This window comes from Vanellus vanellus (genome assembly GCF_965231255.1).
Source record: "Vanellus vanellus genome assembly, chromosome: 3".
Taxonomy (NCBI): domain Eukaryota; kingdom Metazoa; phylum Chordata; class Aves; order Charadriiformes; family Charadriidae; genus Vanellus; species Vanellus vanellus.
In genome coordinates this window covers 112,168,443-112,179,273 of record NC_138907.1, presented here as the reverse complement: position 1 = coordinate 112,179,273, position 10,831 = coordinate 112,168,443, and the positions used below count along the sequence as shown (strand labels likewise).

The window sequence follows — 10,831 nt, the reverse complement described above, 5'->3', positions numbered from 1 at the left end:
ACCCGGAAGCGGAAGGGCCCGTGCGGGCGACGGGCTGAGGTGAGGGGCCGGCCGGCGGCGGGGAGCGGGGTTCGGGCGCTGTTGGGTGAGGAGGTGCCGGCAGCGGGCTGGGGAGGAAGGGGCTGAGGTGATGTGTCCCCAGGGGGGCGGCAGAGGGGCGCTCGGCCCTCGGCTGGGGGAGCCGAACCGCCGCTTGGTGCTGCCTGAGGTGACAGGGGCCGCGTTTCGTAGCGGGGAGTCCGCCTCTCGCCTTTGCGTAGGAAGCGGGTTTAGCGTTTTATCCTTTATCAGGTTATCGTTTGGGGCTAGAGGAAAAAAAAAGAGGAAGGAGAAAAGACAAGACGTGGGATACGGTGGTATCCTGCCCGGCTTCCCCCCGCCTCACCCCGCTGCAGCGCCCCGAATGAGACAGGACCCGATGGTTCCTGCATCCGTAGCGGAAAAGATGCGCCGCAGGAAAGGCGTGTGTTAACCAAGGAGCTGCTACGAGCTCCTTAATCATGTGTTAAAAAAGATTGCGAAGTAGTGTATATTATGTTGCGCTTTCCTCAGAGACTACAGGCAGAATCAGGAAATTTGCCTGTGTTGTAGCTGCTGCTGCTCTGAAGGAGGGGCTGCCGGATCCATGCTGGTGGCTGGAAGGAGCCCCGAGGGAGGTGGGTGTGCTGGGTACCGCGACGCCTTGCTGCACCACTTGCCGCTGAGGGTGGCTTTTGGTCTGCCAGGGACCGTGTTTGCTTAATGGCAAACACAGCAGCAGTCTGGGGACTGTAATCAAGCACTGCATCACAGATCTAAGCTCCTCCTTGTGCATTTTCCATTATTTGCTGCAGAGTGAGCTGTCTCCGACAGGTTGCCTTCCTCCTTTGTCCTCTGTCTTCCACCTGCTCAAAATTTCTGAAGCTTTGTAATTAAAGTAGTCTTCTCTGCAGCTGGGAAACAGGGTTTTGGCACTCCCTGGCTGGGAGCCAGCATCCTGCTTCTTGACACTGGCTGGCCAAATCTTAAGTGAAGCGATTGAAGTAGTCGGGCAGATACAGGAAAAATGCTTCTGGAATACTCTCGGAACTCCCAGTAACTCAGCTCTAAGGCAGTAAACGTAACCTGCTTCTTGGTTTAATTTTCAGGAACTTGTTAAGCAGTAATGGCTGCTCCTAGAAGTACTACAATCAGTAGTTCTTCAGAAGCAGGTTTTTTGGTTTTGTTTTTTAATGGGAGCATAGTCTTTGGAGCAGGGATTGCATTGGATGCACTTTTGTAGGGCACTTAAATTGTAGTTACAAATAAAAATCATCTAATGCTTTTAAGTGGGAATATCAATTCCAAATGTTGCCTTGTTTCTAAATCTGTATCATTGTGTGCATTAGAAACTGACCTTTGCAACAGTCTAAACTAGGTAGCAGCGTTTTTTTGATGAATCGGGAGGATAGGGAAGTTTTAGCAGCGAGCTTGAAGGACTTTCCCCAGTCACATATGAAGAGCACCAGAGGAGCATTCCTACTTCTGTTCTTAGAGTCACTAGCTTACTATTTTCCAGTTTTTGTCCATTGACACCAGTCACTGCGGTGTGTGCTAGGAACTCCTTCCCTTGATGATATGACAGCTTCCATTTTTATTTTTCTTACCTAGAAGATTTTCCTTGATCCAATTATGAAAAAATGTTTAGAAAAGGAAAAAAGCGACACAGCAGCAGCAGCTCACAAAGCAGTGAAATCAGTACTAAAAGCAAGGTAAGCTGAATTTAGTATATTTTCTGTTTATGGAAGCACTTTTATTTGTTACAAGTTGACAGTTCAGCGGTTTGCTTGCAATGATGGTAGGATGTGATTTCCATAAAATGCCACAAATTCCACAAGGAGAACTTTCTATTTCTACTATTCCTCAGATTGTGTTATGAGAATTAAAAAAACACCTATCCACTATAAAGTCATTGTGTTCTGAGTCAAATGCTCGATTGCTTCCATAGTGAAGCCCACAAACACAAGAGCTTCTGGCAGTGCAATACTACAGTTTGGAGGAAAGAATAGTACATTTGTTCTGTAGTGATAAATATTGTCTTTAAGAAGGTGCCTGGTGCTAGGTACCAAGAATGAGTTTGTTCTTCAGTACTAGTTGGTTACTCAGTATCTCTAAAAAGTATTCTTCATTTTGAATAATGTGTCCATTTTGTCTGATAGGTTTTGGAATGATCAGTTGACTATTCTGGATTTTCCAAGGTGCCGTTTCACTTCCCTTGCACTGCTATGTTATTTCAAACATTGGTGACAAGCATGTAGTTGTCAATTTCTTCAAGTTAAGATGCAGTACCAGAAAAGTCTGGTCATAACTTTAAGGTTCATTTTCTCTTTTTCTTTTGTTTCCTCCTTCTTTCAAAAGATTTGTGGACTTCTCAAGGGTTCTTGCTGAATTTATATCAGTCTAATCTACACTGAGGCAGAAAGATAACTTCAGGAAAGAAATAGGTGTTGGTTTTTGATCCCCATTTTGCAGTGCTGCTTAAGTAATTAGAACATAAACACTAGTTTATTTTAAAAAAAGAGTTGAGGCAGGGCATCTGAAAGTGAATTGTTAATAAATTCTTAGTAACTTTCTGATGATACTATTTTTTTTTCTTAGTCTGTAGACTCCAGTCTTGGAGGACTTTCCAGGTCTAGTACTGTGGCTAGCCTAGATACAGACTCCACGAAAAGTTCAGGTATGTAATCAGAGTTCGAGCAGGTATGTATGGAGCAGGATTAACTTTATGTGTGTTTATATAAAAGAACAGAAAGTGGAAAAGGTTAAAATATGTATTTTTAGTAATTGTGGGTAAATCTGTTAGGTAGCCTGTTGAATAATGCATGCATAGCTCTAGGACTCTATAAAGTATTATTAATGATTCATCTAGGATTAAGTCCCTGTTTGCAAAGTAAAGTGTCCGAGTAAGAAAAACTTAGTTGTGTTACCAGTCTGTTACACGGCGTAAATCTTGTATAACTTTTTGGAAGCTATATTTCCTGCTTTTGTAAGTTTACATTTGCACTGAAATAATGGAAATAAGATTGGATTTTACTTGTTCTTCCTCACCAGATCACAGTGCATCACTGTTGGACCAAGCAGTTCAATATAAAAAAAAAATATAACAGTAGAACCAGCTTTTTTATGTTTTCTTGTTTAAAGTTGCTAACTCCAAATTTGAGTTAGTATAAACAATGCTGTATCATGGATTGATTTGAAACTCTTGACCTTATCAAAGGCTGTTCTGAATCAACCCAGGACAGTTCATTAAAGAGAAGAATTAATATACTGTGAGTAAGGTTAAGTGTTTGATGAAAGTCTGCAAAAATTACAGAATTTAATAAGTTAGCCCCATTAACAACAATTAGAATAGCATTACAGCTCTGGAATTCTTCAGAATTGCTTGTTTTATTCTGTTGCAGGACAAAGCAATAGTAATTCTGATACGTGTGCAGAATTCAGAGTTAAATATGTTGGTGCCATTGAAAAATTGAAGTATAATGAGAGCAAAAATCTCGAAGGGCCATTGGACTTGATAAATTACATAGATGTTGCACAGGTAAGTGGGTTACAAAAGACAATACCAACAACATCAGAACAACTTAAACTTAGGTGTATTTCTTTCTATATTATCACATGATCTGACGTCTGTCTTTGTAAATTTTAGACTTACTAGAACAAAGTCGCTTACTTTAAAAAATAGTAAGCTATGAATCTCAAAAGCTGTCACACTCAGTTCCATCCTATCAAGTAACTGGAGAAGATGCACCCAAAAAGCTGTTCTGAAGAAGCAGGCTCAGAGCGAAGGCCCTTTTCACAAGTCATTACTGAACAAGTATCCCAACTGAAAGTTGTTATATTGTCTTCAGCACTACTAGGATTAATGTCTGTGAAAGAATATCTCCTCCAGATTTCCTCAGTAATATAGAAGCTTAGCTGTAGAGGAAAATGTCAAGATTCTGCTTACGATCACTTACAAACCTGTGACCAAAGAATCTGAATAATATTTGGGTCATCCTTGCCAAACTGTGGTTTCTTGTACTTATTTTTTTACTAAAAGCTGTAACTGGTTATTCTCATTAGGTAGCTGATCGTTTGTATCTTTTAAAAGCACAGAATGTCTGTTTATCTTACAGCAACTTGACATTTCAAGTATCTGAATGTATGCTAAAACTATTTTTACAGCCAAATAACAATTTGCTGCCAGTGTGGAACATAGATCACTCAGGGTCAGTGCAGCATGATGGGGTGTGCATTATATTTCAGCCCATCTGATCTGACCACAGGGCCAAACTCCCCCCTGAGATGCTTTCTTTCTTGAATCATGTAATGAATAGAATAGAATAGAATAGAATAGAATAGAATAGAATAGAATAGAATAGAATAGAATAGAATAGAATAGAATAGAATAGAATAGAAAAGAAGCATTTCCATTAGAAGGGACCTAGAACGATCATCTAGTCCAGCTGCCTGACTGCTTCAGGGCTGACCAAAAGTTAAAGCATGTTGTTAAGGGCATTATCAAAATGCCTCTTAAGCACTGACAGGCTTGGGGCATTGACCGCCTCCCTGGGAAGCCTGTTCCAGTGTTTGACCACCCTCTCAGTAAAGAAATGCTGCCAAATGTCCAGTCAAAACCTCCCCTGAATATATTTCACATAAAGTTAAGGGACTGGATGAGTACAAGAGTGGCAGGCAGACTCCACACAGCAAGATATGAGCAGGATTAGTGATGTTGCTGATCCAGGGGACTGAAGTACACAATCCCACATTTTCTGTTATGTATCTCCATTGTTCTTCTGTCTGCACTAAAGGCTTTTGTTTGTTTCCCTCCAAAGCAAGATGGAAAGTTACCTTTTGTTCCAGGTGAAGAGGAGTTTATTATGGGAGTTTCCAAATACGGCATTAAAGTTTCAACGTCTGATCAGTATGTAAGTGATTCACAAATAACTCTCTTTTTGGTGAGAGTTGGGAAGTGCTTTCATTTATTTCCCTGATAGATGCTCTGTGTGACCAAAATGTTACTTATGGCTTTAAGGAAAAGACAAACAAACAAACAAAAAAGCTCTCTGGTTGGATTTATGACACAAATCCATTCCTTTTGAGACAGAGCACCAGACAAAAGGCAAGCAAGCCTTTATGCTCTTTGGGCACATCTTCCTTTCCCTGTGGCTGTCCTGCCATCCTCTCAGGTGGAAAAGTAGCATGACTGTGGTGGCCAAGACCATAGGTTCCTCAGCCTGAGTTAGTAGTACAACTCCTGTTGATGTTATTGTGGAGAGGAAAAGCAAAGGATGTGTTTTTCAAGTATACCCAAGTTGTCTTCCCCTTTGAAGGTCCAGCCTTGCACTCCTAATCCAAGAGTGTGAGTTCACTCCAGCATTAAAGCCTTGTGATTCCACCTTATTGATCAAGCCTATTTTTCTCTTGCATCATTTCCTACATCTAGTTTATTTTCCTTTAGCGCACTGCAAGTAGCTTTTTTGCTAAAAATAAAAATCCGGTCTCTTCCCCAGGGCCCTCCAGTTGCCTTTGTATAGCTTTGTATTGCAGCCATGTGGTTTCCTTCTGGTTGCCCTTAGAGCCCCAGATACCATAAATACTTGGCCTCATGAAGTCATGACCCATCAGCAACCCAGCAATGTCTGTTCATAAAAGCCTCAAGTATGAGGATGGTGAATAGCATTGCTCAATAGCTGAATTCTCTGAAGAGAGCCAAAAAGTTTCCTTTGGTCCCTTCAGAAAATAAAACACTTGTTCCTAATGCCTGGGAAGAAGCATAGTAGTTGTTACTCAAACTTTGAATTCTTTTGCGTTCTGCTTTTCCCATCCTCCTAAATTCTTAATTCTCATTAAGAACATAGGTTACACTATTATTTAAATTCCTTTGTACTTTGATAACGATCAAATGGGTAATTTTAAGACTTTTATCCATCATTCTTCTGGCTTCAAGCTGAAAGCATGCACAAGCTGATAAAGCCTTCTGTGATTAAGCTGGCTTGCACTGGCATTTTATTGCGTTGCATTCTGTTTCCCAAATTCCGGCTTTTTGCGTCTGTGTCACTGTTGACGTGTAATTTGTCCTTTAGTGTGTTAGTCCACCTAACTCTTTCACAGAGTTCCAAGATGGAAAAGTTTTCTCTGCATTCGTACAAAGAATTAAGTCTTTTATGACTTTGGGGGAAAGGTGGGAGTTCTGTGATGTATAGATACCTAGGAAGCTATTTACATCAGATGCCAGAAAAAGAATTGACTGAAGGTCAAAATACAATTTTTTTCCTTGTGGATTTCGGCCAACATCTGAGAAATTATTTTATTAGTGACTGAAATATGTACAGATAAATAATTCACTGATACATTTCCATTGTTTGTAGATGCAACCACTAGAAAACAAAGGTGAAGTATTTATAGAAGTAACACTGAGGCTTTGGCCTTCTTCACATTCCGTTTGCATCTATTTGTACATTATATATACGTACATACACATATGGCATAATTTGTCCATCCGCCATCTCATTTCTCCCTCAACTGCAGAATACTCTCATAGCCAAATACTGGAAAGAGGGGAGGAAATTAATTTACATGGGGACTGTATACTTTATTCTGTCCTCCCTCTTTTACTAATAATCCACATGCACGTTAGCACTGTAGCAAGTTCCAAGCAATCAACTCTAAAAAGTTACAAATAATTTGGAGGCGAATTTTGGCATCTTTCATGAGACTGGAGGGTTGAGCCAGTAAATTCCACGTCAGCTCCAGCTGCCCGCAGCATGGTCTGATAGTTGGTGATGGTGTGAATAAGTGTGAGCGATTGCCGAGGGAATGTCAGGGATGGAGATGTTTTTCAGCAAGGTGATCTTTGGAGCTGTGGTAGAGGGCTCTCCCTTGAGGGTTTCAGAGCAGGCATCGAGCTCACTGCATTTGTCTTGAAGTTGTAAGACCCTAGAGGTGGTATGACTGGAAAAATATTAAATGAATATTATCATTTGGGTAGATTGCTTGAGAAGAAAGGCTTTGTGTAGGGTAGGTCTGCAGACCCCTTGTACTGGATGACATCAACTGATCCCTTTTCGGAATGGCCAAGCTCAGACCTGTTGGGACTACGGGGAAACCCTGCAACTGTAGTTGAGAGTAGAAGTCTCTCAGACTAGATCTTTGCAAGAGCCAGGACCCATGCTGTGGCTCAGGTCACACGTGGCCTGGCTATATCTGCATGGCTACCTTCCCCCCACCCCACCACAAAACCTTGTCCATACCATCTCCTGGGAACAATTTCTTGTGTTTACCCTTCCTGGAACTGAGACAGGATTATCTGGAAAAACACTGGAAAAGTAAAAAGTTGAGGGCAACTGAGGATAGGTGGGAAACAAACGTGTGCTTTCACAGTATGGCCAGGAATATAGTCCACGTAAGAATGTAATTCTAAAATAGAAGCAAAAATTTAAAGCTAAAATTGTGTTAAACATCCACTTTTTTTTTTTAAAGTCTTGACCAAACTTTCAATTAAACAATTACAATTTTACCAAGGAATACTTTTCTCCTGTAAATAAATCTGAAGTATTCTTTTGTAAGAGAGAGAATCAAAACAGGTGGAAAACTGAAATAGCTGTTGCACTGTTCCAGAGTAACTTTTATTTGCCACGTGGTTTCAGGATGTGTTACATAGGCATGCTCTCTATTTAATTGTACGGATGGTCTGCTATGATGATGGTCTGGGAGCAGGAAAAAGTTTACTGGCTTTGAAGACAACAGATGCAGCCTCTGAAGAATGCAGCCTCTGGGTATATCAGTGCAATAGTTTGGTAAGAGTTTGTTTACAGTATTTAATTTAGGTATCAGTACTTAGATTGTAAAGGGAGATTCTAAAACCCAAGGCCCTTGTGAAGACTTTTTGGGAGAAGGGGGATTGCTCAATTAAAAAAAAGAGTATGAATATGGCCTGGCTGAGGAGGGGAGAAAAGCCCTGCTGACTGCATTTGATCAGCTTTGAGGAGAAATACCTGCATTCCCTAAAATTGCCAAAGAATGCACATGCCTGAGAAAGCTCTTCACAATCTGAAGAGTGCTGTCGTAGCTGCTATGGACAATCCTCTTTATTTTCAAAGACAAAAACCTCTTTTAAGATCGGACAGAGCAGGGAGAGAATGAGCAACAAGTCTGGTAATCGAGCATGCATTCATATTTATAAGCAAGGGAAGTAGACTACTCTTAAGAGTAGTAGAATTCACTGTCAAAATACTATGATACAACACACACCCTTAGCAGCACTGGGGGAATACATGTACTGGCTTCCTGAATGCTAGTGCCCTGCTATGATGAAAGCTAACAACTCTGACTTGTTTCAAAAGAGCTTATTTAAAACAGCTTCCCCACATGTCATTGCAGACCACGGAAATTAAATTAAATCTCACTTGTGCTACTCCATTTTGCATGTCTCTGCCAAAAGAATGATAAAGTTCACATTCTGCTTTAAATGAGTTTTGAGATGTTTAGAAGTTCTTCAGGAAGTGTTAATATGCGTGTTTGGTTTGTTTTAGGAACAAGCACAAGCTATTTGCAAAGTGTTATCTACAGCCTTTGATTCAGTTTTAATGTCAGAAAAGTCCTGATTTTCTTCAGCAGCACATGACGGCGTAGTACAAGAGGCCTTTGTGTGAGGAGGAAACGGGGCTCCTTTGTTATACCACAGACTGGCTGTAGCTATACACAAACCTAGAAAAGATTTGCTGTGCAAAGAAGAGCCATGCAACCTTGCACACGGTACTTTGTCATTCCCCAAACATGACTTGAAGAAGTTTTTCCATCTTCAGTTTCCAGGACAATACAGAATTTTATATTTAACATTACTTTTTTTCCTAAATTGTGTTTTGTATGTTAATGTCAATATTGTAGAAATGTAAAATAAAACTGACACTTACTTCTATCTCTTTGTCTGAAAAACAATTTGTTAATATAGACTTCAGTTCTGCTTAACAGATATTAGACCAAAACAAGAGCAAAGTGAGAATAGATAGTCATTTGGTGCTTTCCACCTCTAATTTAATCTTAGGTGTGCTGGCTACACAGTTTCTATGTTCAACTAAAAATCCACAAGACGCACATTTTCTTGCTCAGTTTGTATTTCTCATTTTACACATTGAAAAGAAGAACATTGCCTAAGCAATGCAAAGTAACAGAAGAGAAGTAGTCAAAGTGATTTTAAAAGTAGTTTTATTTTTCCAGACGTTTGACTGGTTAACAAGAGTAAAATTTATTAATCATGCTCTAATTATAAATCACTGCATCCAGGACATTGAAAATAAGAGTTGATTTTAGGTTATACAATATATACAGTTGCTCTGCAACTAAACAAAATAAAAACAACTGAATTGAATATTATACATCTCATAGCAATCTAAGCTGCATTTTAAGTGTCACTTGCTCCTTTTTAAACAGTTAACACAGCAACCTAATAGTCTGTCTATTAAAAGGTCTTCTGAATCATTATTTTCATCAGATTTGAAAAGCTGTATGAAATATGCCAAAATTTTGGACTTAAAATTCTTAATTTTATATTATAAATAGATATCTACAGGCTCTAGAATTTCTTTTTCCTCTGCCAGAGGAGCAAACTTTGAGAAACATGGAAAATCTAGGGATAAATTTTGCTTAGCTGCTCTTCATTGGTCCTCAAGATTGTATCTGTGTGCACTGTTAGTGCTACTAAGTTGTATTCTACAAGTTTCCTAGTTTTTAAGTAATCAGTGAATGAGGTTGTGACATTGGAGAGTGTATTCCTCTTCTAGCAGAACTCAAGGAAAATTTGCATAATTGTTTAACTTTACGAGTTGTTACATACACTGTAAGATTCTGTGTTAAAAATACTGTACATTAGGAGATCTGTGCAAAATAATATGCCCATTTACTCTCTAGACTCTATCAGGGATAGAAACATACAAAATAGTGTTGCAAACTGAACATATCAGTAAGTGAATAAAACTGTAGTGCTAAACTATTACTCTATCATTTTACTGGGAACTTTGAAAATACAGACTAATTTGCTTCAACTTGCAACAAAAATATCTTGAAACATTCCAGTTTGTTCCCCATTTATACTGCAGCAACAGCATCTAGGAAATGAAAGTTATGCGTGTACTTGGCTGTACCCACACATTGGAGAGAGGCTGTCAACCAACTGTACCATCTGGGAAAGGCGATACAAGGTAAGATCAGTGTTGCTCTTCCAGCACGAATGCGATGTGATTTTCCTCCAAATAAGCGTTTGTGGCGGTGGCCTATTTTCCATTCCATTCTATATGAAATGGCCAATTTAAACACCAATTGTCAGAAATTCAAAGTTCTCTTGATAAATCTAGAGATACAATATTCACGAAACGTGATCAAAGCCAATGTGACCTAGACATTGATTTTTCTTCTCCTATGCCATCAGTTGTTTCCTGTAGCATAAACAAAAACTGGTACAACTTCACAATATACAAACGTCAAAGTGACGTCAGATTTGTATTGGTGGTTTGTATTCCATCAACCAGCTGGGAACCATCCATGGCCTAGCCTTTGTTCACAAATTAGTAAAACAAATTTAACAACAGTGTAGCTACCATATTTGTGGGTATATTATATAAATACAGAGTGAATTAGCAAACTATCATTGTTTGCAAGGTAGTGGCACGCAAATTTTATAAACCAGAACATAACGTAGTGTACTTGTGAGGTGTCAGATACCTTACTGACCAAGGATAACTACCTAAGTGTTCCACCAAATATGTTCTCTCCATGAACACATTGCTGGATGATTTAAGAAAATTCAAGAATTTAAAAACAAAGTCTAAACACT

General features: G+C 39.5%; 1 protein-coding gene across 4 annotated transcripts; it reads left to right on the top strand.

The window, feature by feature from the left end:
• The first annotated feature begins 10 nt into the window (after positions 1-10).
• ITGB1BP1 (integrin subunit beta 1 binding protein 1) lies at positions 11-8,914 on the top strand. 4 transcript variants are annotated; one of them, XM_082480648.1, is made up of 8 exons: positions 11-39; positions 553-656; positions 1,630-1,730; positions 2,617-2,695; positions 3,420-3,556; positions 4,836-4,928; positions 7,650-7,799; positions 8,535-8,914. In XM_082480648.1, exons 3-8 carry the CDS (start codon positions 1,659-1,661, stop codon positions 8,604-8,606), a joined length of 603 nt encoding a protein of 200 aa, XP_082336774.1. In that variant the 5' UTR covers positions 11-39; positions 553-656; positions 1,630-1,658; the 3' UTR covers positions 8,607-8,914. The 4 variants fall into 4 exon arrangements, with proteins under 4 accessions (XP_082336774.1, XP_082336775.1, XP_082336776.1 ...); XM_082480649.1 differs by lacking the exon at positions 553-656; XM_082480650.1 differs by lacking the exon at positions 7,650-7,799.
• The last annotated feature ends 1,917 nt before the right edge of the window (positions 8,915-10,831 follow it).